We start from the raw sequence: 15,828 nt of genomic DNA on the forward strand, positions 1-15,828 counted from the left end.
TCATTTCTAACAGCCCGGCTGCACACAAGGGGCACATAATGAGCACACACTTATCACAGTACTAATGGGCTACTGGCACAGTGCGTAGGAAATGGGGAGGTGTTGAAAAAACGGAAAATCCATATGACGTGCCAGCGTCTCAACTTCTTCACCACTACTTACCTGTATGTGTTTTCTACGACCTGTCGTCCGCAGCATCCCCATAGGGAATAATGCACATGAACATTTTGGTTAACACCCAGCACCTAGCCTAGGTAGTTGTGACTTAGGCTGAAAGTGTGCAAAACATTTTAAGGGCAACAACGAAAAAAAATCTGCGATTTTAGTCGTAATCCGATGCTCTTTAGAAACTGTTCCAGTCAATGCGTGTCTGTCCCCTGACACTGCTTTTTACTTTAATTTGGCACAGGAATCAAGCATCCCACATCTATCATACTTATTCTCTTTCTGCAATACTTTCGGACATCTGAGAACATGGACAACAGTAAATTGTGGATATGATTGATACAACTATTTCAAAAGATATATGTAAAAACGTGATATCAATTAGTTCAATAAGACAAAATAACAAAAAAAGAATGTTTTAAAAAATGTTGGGTTCCATTTTTAACTTGAAGCAATAATAATAATAAAACAGAATTTTTCAGGATACCACTCCTTGTGACAATTCATTCAGGGTTGGTCACTATTAATGTTTTTATGGATTTTGTATAAAATAGGACTTCCTGTTACAGGTAATGTTATCCCTTACTGCTGATACAATGGAAAATATTTCCCTGAGTCTCAGAAATAGGCAAAATTATATAATAATTGAGTAAAATATATTGAACTGTGACACAAGTTTGGTTTTCCACATTTATGTTAACTTTATATGTACAGACAACAAGCAACAATGAACAACTGACATTTCAATGTGAGACAAAACAGTGCTCAAACAGACCAACAAGCAGAAAATGTCACAACACAAAATGGATATAAAAAAACAATGTGATACACTTTGCAATTTTAAAGATGCATGCATTTAATCTTATCCATGGCAATTCAGGCAATAACAAAGTAGTAAAAAGAAAATAAACATATTCAGATTGAGAAAACTGCCAACCAACCCTGCAACACCATCCTTTGATGCAGCCTGCTGGTTTTCATACAGGACTTGTTTGGAAAAGCTGGTAGTGCAATATTTTACAAATACTCATGGGAAGCACTGCCCCATACCCTCTGTGTAGCTTTTAAAGCTGAAGAGCTCTTTAATTAAGAGTATTTCATGTCACCCGAAAGATATTTTTGATGAGTCTTCTGCATTTAATAAGCAAAGGGGTCACTAGCATAAAAAAACTGTGGAGCCGTGTATAAAACAATATTAGGCAATTTTTTTCTCTTCTGATATTTATTCATCTTTTGCAGGAAAAGCCAGCACAAACTAAACTTTCTATCCTTAATCATAAATTTATGCTAGTAAGCTACTGGCTTTAATACAAGCAAGCTTTATATATTGCTTATATAAATGGAAGTTGTGTTTTCTTTTCCCACTTGTACAAAAACATGAAAAAAAACGTTTTTTCTTCAAGAATGACCAATTAATCCTCTAATTTGTTAACAGGAAGAGTCAAACAAATCTATATGATAGCCAATGTGTACCTATACTTCAACGACAAATACAATTTTACATTTGTTATTTATATTTCAGTCTGAATAAGTAAAATAAAAATGTAAAACTCATATCTGTAGTATCATCATCCCTAAAATTAAACTTTGGACTTTCAAAAATATATTTGTACATATGTAGCGATATATTGAGACAAAACACAATAGAAAGAAAGTTTGTCGTTGCTTGTGCAAGTTCATAAGTATAACAAAGCAACCAGTTGAAGCCATAGGTCTTTTTTACTTGAAAACATTTTCAAAGGCGGGACATTTGTAGTTCTTAAGTTTTTTCATGATTTTTTTGAACTCCTTGCTGGACTTGTCCCACTTGTGGATCCCTGTGAGGAGGAATTGCTTGTCTACTTTGCGACCCATGATGAGGTACTGGTTTTCCAGGTTCTCCAGCTGCTGGCAGGGACAGTTTGCACCGTTCTTCAGGTACAAAGTGAGCTTCTTCAAGTCCCTCTTCTTTAGATTCCCTTGTTTCACCATCCTCTTCCTCCTCTGCAGGATCACCTTACGGTCCATATTTTCTTGCTTCACTTCCTTGATCTTGGCTTTCAAAGCTATGGTGGGGATGCAAACACACACACACACACACACACACAAAGAAGAAGACACTAATAAAAATCAAGTCACAGCATGTTCGAGTCATTTCATCAAGAATAAGTCAGGCTGCCAGTGTGACTATCTCTATTAGGGAGTTCTCCTCCAGCTTAACAGAAAATACTTTAGGCATGCATTTCTTCCACTTGACTCACACCTGATACCCTCTAATTGAGCAACATTCACATTGAATGACTCAAACCAATTTAAGGCCGGGCTTTGCAGCCACAAATTCATACTCCGTTTTTTTAGTGGTGGAACTTGACAGTCAGAAAGTCTCCCCTTTGTTTAAATGGTGTTTTTTTTTTTGTTTTACTTGACTAAAATCCTACCTGAGAAGCTAGCAACCAAACTAAACAGACAAACAAACAATGACTTGAGCTTGGAAAGGGAGTTGGAACTTTCTCTCTATGAAACGTCTAGCACTTATGTTATTTTACTCTGAATTACAGGTTATGATCTAGATGTCCCAAAAAAAACCTTGTTTCACCTCATTTCCTCATCTGAATGGGGTCTGCAGTCTACCTTTGGTGGTGCACGCTTTGTTATAAAAAAACAGTAACTTATGTTTACATAATGGAAATCCTGATGTTCCAGCTATGTTTTTGACAATATTAAAACAACTTCAAATATCTGGTGAGAGTATAGATATTAGACACAGTATTAAGACAAATTAAGGTCATGGCTAATGTGCTAAAATGTCACGAAAATGTAATTCTATTCATATATATTGTTTTTCCTTGTATTTTTTAAGTTCTTGAGCACAGTCTCATCTGATTTACTTTCACAAAAAAGGTGACAAAACTTCCACCTTTGAGTCCAACTGAAACATCTCCTGTTGCTGTATTAAGAGTGCACATGGTAGGGATTAAACGTTTTCCCCTCATTAAAACACTCCATGAAGAAACTTTTTGTCCTTAGAAATCAAAACTGGCAGTCCTTGCAATTAGTGAGTCAAGGCGGAGAAGGCGGGCCCCCTCCTAAAAAGTCTTCATCTTGATAATCCTTCCATTCATGACCATCCTGTGATGTTATGAACAATTGCATATTGTGTTTTTTTCCAGGGTTTAGTCACATCCACATATGCTAAGAATTTCACATTAAATATTGCTCAGCAAATCTTTTATAAAGTCATGCAATAATTATGAAATTAGACCATTCATTGATAGTGCGCCTTATAATCTAATGCAGAAACGACGGTATACACATCTTTAGTATGTTATTAAAAAGTGGGCATTAAAAAAAACTCAACTATTTTACAACGTTGCTATCATCCAAACTATAATGATCCAAATACAAAAATGCCTTGTCAATCCTAGCACGAAAACAAAGTAGAATAATGTAAAGTTCTCTAGAACCATTAAAAGATTTTCTTAGATGGTCTGGACTATCAAGTCAAGATCTCCTGTCTGTCTAGTACTAGCCTTATAATGGTAGAAGATCAATATACCAGTAATATACTTAACCATAGTTTAAAAAGAAAAAAACATCATTCTACCTTCTTTTGGACAATTTACTAAAGCCCTATCTCAGTCTGAGTTCCAGATCAATCCACAACACTGAGCCATCCTTCCTGATCTACTGGGTCAGTTTTCTTTGGCTATGGTGCTTATTTCCTCTCAAGAGGAAGATAAATTTGTTAAACTGTTAAGCCCTTTTTTAAATACCAAAATAAACATGTTGGTCTGCAATGTCAACCTCACCGATCTACAGCAGCAAATGTGAGTATCGTGTTTGTTCAACGGTTCGCTCCAATTCCGCGCTAATTATCTTTGCAGGTCCAGGTGCCCAGACAGAAGCCTCTGGATCCCACTGTGTCATAAAGCTCTGCTCCCAGTGGAAAAATAATTAATAGAAACACAGTAGTTTGGCAACAAAACCTTCATAGACTTCCTGAGATTTAATAGGAGGTGCTGCCATTTTTGGAAGAATGGGCTCCTAGAAACCCTTAGGCACAAAGAGAAAATACTGTAGGAACAAAGTGTTAAGTGGGATGGACTGTAAGTGTTTTACACGATGAATGCTGTAATTAGTGCATAAATGAACGCTACTGCAGGTCCTTCATCCCAGCTGCCATCAGGCTGTTCAACCTCAGCCTAAGCAAATAATTTTAGTTTTAATTTTTTATTCCACTGTACAAAAAATGTATATATACAGATGACTATATTCCTGCACATCTGTTTCCCTGTTTATTATTTCAGAAGACTGTTATTTTTGTATATATTGTTTCAAAAATGTGTATTTGTTAATTACTGTCTGTACATACTTGTGCCAAACTACATGCTACTGTGACAAGGAAATTTCCCATTCGTGGGATTAATAAACAAATCTAATCTAATCTAATTTTGGTAGAATTAGGGGGTGCCTGCCCCGAATTCAGACTCTAACTAAACAAAAGCACTTTTCCTGCTGCAGTCTCTGCTTAATGGGATTTATCATATTTTCTGCACTATAAGGCACACTAAAAAGCCTTGTGTTTTTTTTCCCCCCAAAAACGAGCATCTTAAATAGCCTAGATGGATTCATTCTGGTTGTGCTTACTGATGTTGAAACAATTTTGAGAGGTACATGGCAGTCTGTCAAAAGGCGGCTAACATTTAGCGGTGTCGGACTAGGTTTTTTATATTTTCGTGATACTAACAATGTTGGGAGTTAGCACAGTCACACTAGCTGGATGGATCTGTTTTTTTTTTTACATATTGCAAATAAGGTTGGGTGATATTGAAAATGTGCTAAATTGGCTAACCCGAATTCCCACCCTAATCCCTAACTACTAAAAACCTATATAGTGTGGGACTATGTAGTACACTGGATTTATTTTAAAGCAATTTGAAAACCATGCTCACTACTTTTTTCTTTTTTACGGCGAATATGATGTAATCGATTTCACGAAGTGAAAATCTAAATGATATGAGTGTGATGATCATTTAGGAATCCACTGTCTTTTGAAGATAAATTCAATTCAATTCAATTCAATTTTATTTGTATAGCCCAAAATCACAACAACAGTCATCTCGATGGGCTTCGAAGTGAAACATGAACTCAAAAGGATCGTGAATACAAAGAGTGCAATAGTAAAATACTAAAATGAACTAACAAACTGACTAAGCTATACTGGCATCCCTGCCCTTAGACCCCCCTTCGCGGTAAGGAAAAACTCCCAAAAAACCGGATTCCGGAAAAACGAAGAAACCTCAGGGGTGCCCACATGAAGGAGGGATCCTCCCCCAGGACGGACAGGCGATTTACCAGAACTCTTAGAGAAGAATTAACTTATCTAACTCTACAACTACATATATAAAGTCCAGCAGACGAGCTTCATCCAGCCGTGATTGGGGGGACAGTCAAAGGCGCGAGTCGAGCCGGAGACAGGAACCACAGCCAGGTGTAGGAGCAGGAGCAGAGACGTGGTACTCAGTCAGGTACAGAGCAGAGACGAGCTAGAGATGAGCCAGAGGCAGGATCCACAGCCAGGTGTAGGAGCGGGAGCAAAGGCAAGGTAAATGGTCAGGAACTGGAGCACGGATGAACCAACTGGAGTCTGGAAGCACTCCCACTCGCCAGGATAAACAGGTTAACACAAATACATTTTTTTTGGCAAAAATTGTTTCAATGCAATGCATTGTGGTCTATATTGTTGTTGTTGTTGAGTTGCAAGGTATGTCCGAATTCCCACTCTAACCCCTATCTAGTGCACTATGTAGTGCGTTCACCATTTGTAGTGCTGTCCGAATCTACAATTCCAAAATCGAGTGCCCTGGAAATTTCCCAGAAGTCTCTGCGAAAAACCAGAGTGCATCAATGCTCACTAGATCAGCGAATATAGACCACAATGCATTGTGTCGGAATATTTTTTACCAAAAAAATTTACTTATATAAATTTTTTTGATAAATTATTTTTACAGTTTTTTTAAGACAGTGGACTTATAAATAATCATTGTAAAACGCTCATTTTACTTAGATTTTAACTTCGTGAAATCGATGATGTCATATCCGCCGTTTAAAAAAAAACAAACAAGTAGTGAGTATGGTGTCCGAATTGCTTTTAAAATTCACGGCACTACATAGTGCCGCACTATATCGTTGTTTACCAGTTAGGGGTTAGGGTGGGAATTCGGACACAACCTTATTTTTAGGACTTACTAATAAGGTTGAGAGTTAGCATAGTCACAGTAATGTTTGTTGTAGGGGTATCAGTCTGGGGTTTTTTGTGTGTTGCAAACAAGGTTGGGTGTTATTGTAAATAGCTAGTGTGGCTAACATGTACCAGTGTCGGACTGTCATTTTTTTTTTACACGATATTAACAAAGTTGGAAATTGGCGTACTCACAGGAAGGTTTGTTTTAGCGGTATGAATCTGTGTTTTTACATGTTGCAAACAAGGTTGGAAGTTAGATGTATTGTGAATTTGCTAATGTGTAGCGTGTTACAAACAAATTCTTGAGATAGGGTGAACGCAGGTAATAAAATCTGACTGACTGACGGGATGGACTTATCTCTAACTCTTTTTTATTTCTCGCTTAATGCAGCTTATAGTTGGGTGCGTCATAACCCTTGTGGTGTCTTGTGAGGTCCATATGACATAATTCTGAAAATAAACCCTTTATTGACGGGGAGCCTTATAATTGCTTTTTCGCTCTAAAGTACAGAAAATACAGTGTGTTGGATAAATGGCAACAAAAAAAATCTATTGAAATCTAATAAAAATTTACAGAGAGTAGTTCTTTTGCTGGTCCTCACAAGTAACAGTGCTTTTTATAGATGAAAAAAATCCCAGCTTAGTGCCAGAGTGAAGAAATTTAACGCATGATTTGTCTGCATATAAATGGAGACCTTGGTGCAAGTCACCAAGCTGGTCTTTAAGGCTCCTTGTACTTTTCCATCCAAACATTTCACAGAGAACAGCAACCTAACAGCGACCTATCTTATCTTCTTTTAGGAGTCCTCTCCAAACAAAACAAAAAGTCGTGTCTGCAAACATGAATTTAAAACACAGACTCCCTAACGTGCCTTTACTTACCATCTACTTTTGGCCAAGTCAAAACCAGCAGAAAACAATCAGTATGATGGCTTTATCTCTTCTTGATTTGATAGAACATAGCATGATTAAAGCCAGATCCTTGTTTGTTTTTTTAAATTCGACATATTTTCCTTTTCTCAAGATAAAATTCTGGTTTGGCCACTGTAGATTATATTTAAAACTACAGTTCTCTCTCCAGAACAAAAACAGAAATTTCCAGAAAGAACAGCAAGCATATCTTGTTCACTGCCTGTGGTGAAAGTACTGTGTCAGGCTGTTCATCAGTGGCTTTTTCCACCATAATCTACTCACATTAAGGTAAATTCAATGTCTGATGCCTTCCAGAGCGGGTCACTCCCCTGTAGGGTTAAAACTGCAATATGAGCAGCGCAGTGTCACTTTTCAGCTAGTTAGGGATTGTATGACAAGAAAGCAAAACAACATCTGTCTAAATCCAAGATGAAACAAGCCAACACTGTGCCCTCTGCTTTTGGCAGAAGTGAGTCTCTTCACCGCAGTGTAAACAGCACGGCGATTCCTTAAACAAATGTAACCTTAAACTCTTCCCGAGAAGCGGTGGGGAGTCTGTTCTCAATGTGCATTCAGTTCATGTTTGGACGGCACGGCACCTGGAACTGAAGTTTTCTCGTCTTTTGAGCTTTTTAAATAATTGTCTGTTCAAACATAACTAAGTCTCTAAAGCGTCCTGCAAAGACAGGTGGCAAACTAAATTGTTAGTATTTAGTTACATGATTTCTGAGTCTTAAGATCATTTCTATGTAACCTTTTCTTGCAAAGGAAGTTAACTTCAGTAACTCCTGCATGGAGCTCCTTTCTCATCATATTACTTCATGTCCTACTTATCGTGTTTGCTTATAAATCCTGTTGTTTGGATGTTTCTCCTACATTTAACTCCATGAAATTCTTTGTTTTACAAACCTGACACAACAAATAACTTCATTAAAACTATATCACTCCAATGTTTATGGAACTTCACATGTTACGTTCTAATTCTTCATAACAAAACATTTAAATGTTTTGTTAAGATTTTGAAGCTTTTTTTGCAGCATAACACCTTCAAATTTAGAATATATTTTTTAAGCCAAAGTCAAAACTAAATTGAAAACTGGCATCATATACTGGGATTTTTATATTTTTTATTGTACTTTAAAGATTTTGCATGAGGTTTCAATGTGTCTTGTATTCTAGTTATGATTAATAACAATAATAATTTATAATTAAGAATAATTATATATATATATATATATATATATATATATATATATATATATATATATATATATATATATATATATATATATATATATATATATATATATATATATATTGTTTTTCCAATTAAGTCACAGTTAATCATCCAATGTTTGGTATACCTTCTCAATGTAAAGATGTGTATCTCTTGTTTGTCATTTTTGTTTTTTTGTTGCTTGAAATAAACTATTCCATATTCAAAATTTTGCATGAGGTTTAGGCAGCATACCTAAAATTTGATTTTTTTTTTACGTTTCTTTATACCAGAAAAGGTCAAATTAAAATAATTCCGTGTTGCGGAATGCTATTTATTGTGATTATGTATTAAATGTTAAAATATAAACAATTATGCAATTTGACAGCTGTAACCCAGCTGATCCAAAGGCTAATAAGGCATTTAGTACTAAAGCAAATTTGAACTATTTCTATTTAGGTATGTGTTTTTGAGTCAAACTTTTATCTCTCTCTTGGTCAAGATACATCAGACCTGTACCACTCTTAAGCGTTTACAAACAATCATCATTTCAAAAAGCAGGGGTGGGATTATTGAAGTTTGCTTCCTCCGACTCCCTTTCAAGGAATCTATTGAACTCCTTTTGCCAATTTTAATATTCAATAGTTTCAGTGTGGCATGAAATATATGCAAAAGGGAAAATATATTTACTTATGATTAAGAATAATAATTTAATTATTTACTAGTGTATGTGGACGTATGCATATTTTCCAATCCTTTTTTTTGGCTATCCTATGTTTAATGCATATATGTATAGATACAAATTTATGTTGTTTTTCTTGTTTTTGTATCATTTCTGCTTTGAATGCTTGAAATAAAACATTTCCAACCCAATCCAAAAACAATTAGGACAATTAGAAATGTTATTTTATAGTTTTAAAAAATGAGGAGACACTCCTTTCTACAAGAACTCTGAGACTAAAATAATTTAATTTTTCTGCAGCCACAAAATCTAGAACAACTCTATTTGTGAAGCGCAAAACATCGTCATCAACCCAACCAGATAGTCCGGTCCTTTTAAACAAATAGCTGATTTAAAGCGGAACTTTTTTTTTTGTGGCAAAATATAAACCATATGTGGTCAAAGACATGTTGTACTTGTATCTAAACACAAAAAGAAACACTGACAGAAAACCCCATGTTTGTTAGAATTGAAAGTCATTTTTTAAACTAAGGATGGAAGACAAAATATCATTTTTAAATCAGCCTTTTGTGTTGAGTGTGCTTGGGAGGATGCTTACCAAACTCACTGGCACAAATATTCTCCAGCATGGCGTCGTTTTTGATTTCATTGTCACATGGGGGGCAGGCAGGAGAGTGACCTGCAGACAGAGAATAAAACAAAGAACGCGGGATAGTGACCGGGGTGTAAAGAATAATCAATCAATCAACGAATCCATTTATAGTGCTGCTATTTAACCACATTGATCAGTCTGGGGAAAGCTTTTAATTAAAACAAATTGACCTACACCATTGTACCAATGTCCCTGGGTTCCTTAAAAGGCAGTTTTACATAAAATGGATTATATAATAACATTGTTATTAAATGATAAAAAATGATTATACCGAATTAAAAAATACCATTTGGATTCAAGTACGGTAGGTTTATTTTACTATAACAAAAAATGATGAATTGTATCACAGCCGACAACACACGTGATGGAAGCAAAAACTGATCAGTCCATCATTCCAGTCCCATGTATGAATAATATACATGAATAATAATAATGAATTTGGCAAAGACATGTGACCACACAGTGTGCTAGAACGTTCTAATAATGATTCTCTTTGGATTATTTGGATGTGGAAAAACAAGAGTGAGCTGAACTTTCGGAAACTAAAATGTAAAAGGAATTAACATGAATTCTTCTTTACTAGTTTGCACACATATTTAATTTACACTTGATTATCTTGCAAGATGTTCAGTTCCCCGGTATTTCTCTCTAAGTCACACTGGTTTGGCTAAAGATGTTCTGGATCGATTTTAGGTCAGTGAATCAGATCAAATCCGATTGTTCAAAATGAACCAATTATCAACTAAAAATCATATCAACAACCACCAATCATGATATGAATCGAGTCGTTGTTGAAAATGAATCATTACACACCTTATAGTAACATATCCAACAGATTTTTATCAAATTAAAGTCATATGTTTGGATACAAAAATGAAATGAAATTGAGAAATAAATGAAATATTCATTTAATACATTTCTACTATAATCTTTACACTAGTAACAGATATCTGTGAGCAAAGATCCAGTCTGATCTCTGCTGTTAGCTGCTTTTGGACTTTAAGAACTTCTTCATTGGTCTTTTAACGATTGGAAGAACGTCTGGTCATTTATTGTCTGCACTCCACAGGAACTGCAGCCACTTGCAGTTAATAGAGGTGCTTAATGTGTTCTTTTAATAAGTCTACGTCAATGAAGAATTTCTGAGCACACGGGCAAACCATCCATGACCATTATATGACCCATGTACAGTGTCTTAAAAAAAAATACCAAGTGCATTTCTTTCTCTCAAACAATCCCTTTTGACTGATGTTTTTGGTGGACAGGGGGTGCAGAGCAGATCATGAACTCTCTGGAGTAAAGGTGACGCCTGAGATTCATTGAGTCACTATGTGACACGAGGTGGATGATGAGCTTTAACGGTCTTTTAGGCACAGATTGCTCACTCTGAGCTAAGTTCATCACAAATGAAACAAAGCCCATGAAGAATATCGTCCATGCAGTCTCCAAACCTTCTTTACGAACTGCATGGTGTGACTTTTCGTTCATGAGTTTTGTGTGTTTAGGTGACCCGACCTCGGTGAGGAATGTCTTCAGCTTTTATAGCCAGCTGTAACTAAGAAGGGCAGTAAACACGTTTCCTATCCCTCTAAATTACAACATTTTTAGAACATTCTATGTGTACACAAAGAAAAAGAATTGGAAAGAGAAACCGGAAATATGTTGATATTTGAATGTTCTCACAGTTCAGGCTGTTTTGACACCAAAAATATGAGCCAAAATGTGTTTTTGCAGAGAAGTAATTCAGCCGAGGCATATCTGTTGGGGGTTTACAAAGCAAGTTTTGTTGTCCGTAACGGCAAATGATCACTCTATCCAAGAATCCGATCTTTTCCAAGCAAACTTGGACCTTCTGTTAAAGTTTCAGGGTCAGGCACATTTCTTCAGTATTCTCCAATATGAAATCAACGGTGAGTTTGGTTCTGTCCGTCACAATCAAGTGGAAAGCAAAGGGAAAATCATATACTTTTTTTTAAAGCATGTTTAGCATAAGCTTGTGAAACTAACACCTGGGTGCAACAAGTACAGAGTATTTTTTTTGGACTACAAGTCAACTTTTACTAAACAAAACACAGGACCGAGAACGGGCGTTTCAAATCATAATTCCGGAATATATAACAATAGGACACTGAATATCTGCACAATTCACTACTGTGACACGTTGATGATTATTTAGTCGTACTGATAGGAGGAATCTAGTATATTAGGGTAACATATGAACATCATTTTTTATTATTATAGCATGAAGAACATGCTCAAAGGTCAACTGAACTCCATGTCACTAAAATCTGTTGAATTCTTCATCGTCTGTGTCACTTTGGAACAGTTCCGCCAGGATAACACTGAGCAGAACTTCTTCTTCTGCGTTGCTGTAAGTAGCAACGCAGATTCACACACCTACAGTGCCCTCTAGTGGTTGTTGCTATTTTTTTTGTAAAAAAATAATAATAATAAATCTCATATGAGTCAGATCTAACTATAATTCGCACCAACGGCCAAACTATGCAAAATGCGACTTATACTCCAAAAAGTACTGAATTTGAAAACAAACACTATCCAGAGTTATGAGTCTCTTTGCCTTCTTTCCCTTATTTCCAGCATAACCTGCATTCACTCATGAATAAGGACAATTCTGGCTTCAGTTTGCCTTCATCAACCTGATAATCATAATATCAACTTTTCTGGTTAACAGATACCAAAAAGGAAACTTGCTTTCAACAAAATGATCCTCAACAAGTCAATGGGAGAGTGTTGACTGTATTTACCACTGGCATTGACAAATAATAGCAGGTGACATCTGGGAGTGCAGAGCTCTGTGTGGTCCTCCACCCCCCCCCCCCCCACACACACACACACACACACTGGGGAGAAAAGCTTGGTGCCCTTAGCTTCAAAAGCATCCACCTACGTCCTATACACACACACACACAAGAAAAAAAGTCTACGCCCCAACAACAGCTACAGTCACCTCTCTGTAAACACTTTAATTTCCTCAGACCCTCCATTTACGTCCCACATGTTCAACAAAAGCTACCTTTAAGAGGTGAATTAATGGCCTCGGATTGACAGACAAGTAAGTTGATGACGTGACGATAGAAATTCCCCTCAGATTTATGGTTAAAGGTGAATGAGGTGGTTGTACTTTCCCCGTGCCATGCTGTGCACCTTAAAAAGGCTCCTCAACACAGCCAAATCAGTCAAACTCTTAAACCAAATGTATTTGGAATGGCCCCAAGTTTTATACTGTAAAGGCGTTGTTGTTTTTCTCTTTTCCCAAAGTGTCTGGTGTTTTTTATTTATTTATTTCTTGGTCCAAGTAGTATTAAAGCAGTGAGAGGTGAGGCCGCATTTTTTTTCTGGATTGAGCTCCTTACTGATGCTACATGAGGTGTCTACTGTGTCTCTGTATCATGGCGATGGGCAGTGGAGCAATAGCTGTTTTCCAGTCCAGACCAAATATACAGAATCCTGAGTTTCTGTTTTTCAGATGTTCCTCTTTCTTCAGATTGCATCAATTTGAGATGAGATGTGATAAAGGCAGGTATTTGGGTTTTTGTCTTCTTCTGGTTAGACTTATTTTCCCTATATTGTCCACCATCTCAGCAAACACCTTGAAATAAATGACTACCATCCGTTAAAAAAACAAACAAAAAAAAACATCAGTCAAAAGCAAGCATCTGTGCATTCATGCTAAGGCAGAGTTTATGTATGAGTAGATCTGGGAGGTTGGGGGAGGGGGTGTAATGGGATTTGGGTTTGCCTCATGGCTGAAAAGTATCCCCCAAAAGGTTATATTTACTTTGCCTGTCCTGGGATTTGCATCTGCAAACACTCTTTTACCCCTGAAACAACATTCTCAGACCCATAAGGGTGTCAATGTTTGGACAGTGGCAAAAGTTATTTGAGTTTGTTTTCTCAACAAGATACTTGGGCTTTTTTCGTATTTATACGTATTTATTTTTTAAATTTAGCAAAAAAGAGAAAAAAAATAATTACAAAAATCCTGAATTTGTCAAGGCAAAAAAAAAATCTAAAGTGTTGAATATGGGGACATTTTCTCAAATTAAAAGAAGTACGTTATATTTTTGACTTCAAATTTTCAAAATTAAAGAAGGCTGTTTCATCCCGAAGTGTCTCTAATTTGCGGAGAAATCTTTTCAAACTTGGTATTTAACCATCCTGTTGGTAATTAAAACCTGGTTTGCTGAAATTCAAATGTAAATCTAAAACAAATGTGATCTATTTGACTCACCAGCATAGTTTGTAGAATATCAAAATACTTTAAAAAAACATGTTTAAGTGTTAAATCAGACTTAAATAAATTACTGAACTAATTAAGAAGGTTTGTTACCTGAGGGCCAGGTAGCCTCTGTGGCGTTCGGCTGCGTAACGGCAATGCAAACACCGTCTTGGGGGAACTTGTCACAAGTGAGCATCTCCGGCCAGGGGAACCCGAACGCCTCCATGATGGGGCTGCAGCCGTCGCGCACAGTCTCGCACAGCCAGCGGCACGGGTAGATCGGCCGCTCCATGCAGACGGGCGCGAAGAGCGCGCAGAGGAAAACTTGCGTGTCCTTGTGGCAATTCTTGTGCACCAGCGGAACCCAGCTGCTGGCCTGCTGCTTCACTTCGGCCATGGTCTCGTGCTCCAGCAGGTTGGGCAGCAGCATTTGGGTGTAGCCCACGGTGTGACAGAGCCGCAGGTCGTCCGGAATGTCGACACACTGGGGAGCTTTGCCGTAGCCTCGCCCGCCGTTGTAAGAGCCCGCAGCCCAGGTGTACTCATACTCTGATGCTCCACATGTGACAGCCAAAAGGAGAACCAGCTGGGTCCACCTCCTGAACAGCACCGAAGCAGAGCCCATGTTCTCTGTCTGTGTTTGTAGGAACCTCGACTGGAAACTGCAGTGCACCCGAACCCTCACCTAATGAGGGAATTCAAGTTTGCAGCAACAAAAAAAAAAAAAAAAAAGGGGGGGGGGGGGGGTGCCTTTCAGGACGCTCTCCTGCTGCGCTCCTCCAATGCGCAGTAGGTCTGTGGAGGTGAAGCGCACTGCATGCGCTGAACTCTGAAACAACAGCAGACCGAGGCGCCCGCTGCGGCCAATCAGAGCGCGTCTGCGCCTTTTGGCGCTCCGCTGTCAGTCAGCGCGCTTTAATTACCCGGTGCGTAAAAACCCTCCAGGAGGTTCCCCACTCCTGCCTTCTCCCCCCTATTTTGCATATCATTAAAAGATCAAAAGGAGTAAATAATGGACTGTAGCCTTTCACAGGATTCAGTTCCTCAATGAATTTTAAAGGTCAAGCTGGAAGACATTTCTCTACTCAGCTTCTTCAACTGCTGATGAAATTGGGAAATGCTGGTTACTTTTCTGCTGACTTCTTCTATATCACCTTCAACACTTTAAGAGCCATTAGGGTCAATATCTTACTGACTACAACCCAGTAGGAGCCACAAAGTCTTATTTCACCCTTTTAGAAAAAGAAAACAATGATTGATTTATGTTACTGTAATTATTATGAGAAATACAAATTAAATATTGTTTTTGCATCAGTAAAACATAACCCCTTTTTTTTCTTCAAAATATGAAATAGTTTATAACTTTTGTCAGAGCATCACATGACTTCCTTTCAAAATACAGTACACCCTGTGTCACACAGGATCATCTCAATCCAGTTAATGTAGAAATTTTCAAATTCAAACAACTTTAATTATCCCAGAGGGGCAATTCTTTTCAAGGAGCGCATGGTAGCTTTTAAAAATAATTTACATCACATAGACGCATTAAAAACAAAACTTTACATTAGAATTCCTCGATACGAGGAAAAGCACAATAGTACCCAATAAAAACAAAAATAGCATAAAGTTATGACACATACTATAAAGCTATTATTTAAAGTTATAATTATAGTGTAATCTCAGCAGTGATTTAAAAAAGTGCATATCTGCCAGAAAATGGTAAATCTGGCAAACCAAA

The 15,828-nt window shown here is 37.2% G+C and overlaps 1 protein-coding gene across 1 annotated transcript; it reads right to left on the reverse strand.

The window, feature by feature from the left end:
• Window positions 1-841: 841 nt before the first annotated feature.
• sfrp1 (secreted frizzled related protein 1) lies at window positions 842-14,762 on the reverse strand (the record flags this gene model as incomplete). Its single annotated transcript, NM_001104837.1, is given in 3 exon segments — window positions 842-2,210; window positions 9,797-9,877; window positions 14,202-14,762. Coding segments are annotated over 3 exon segments (921 nt in total). The 3' UTR covers window positions 842-1,884.
• Between the last annotated feature and the right edge of the window lie 1,066 nt (window positions 14,763-15,828).

Source organism: Oryzias latipes, chromosome 9, assembly GCF_002234675.1.
Source record: "Oryzias latipes chromosome 9, ASM223467v1".
In the NCBI taxonomy this organism is placed as follows: Eukaryota; Metazoa; Chordata; class Actinopteri; order Beloniformes; family Adrianichthyidae; genus Oryzias; species Oryzias latipes.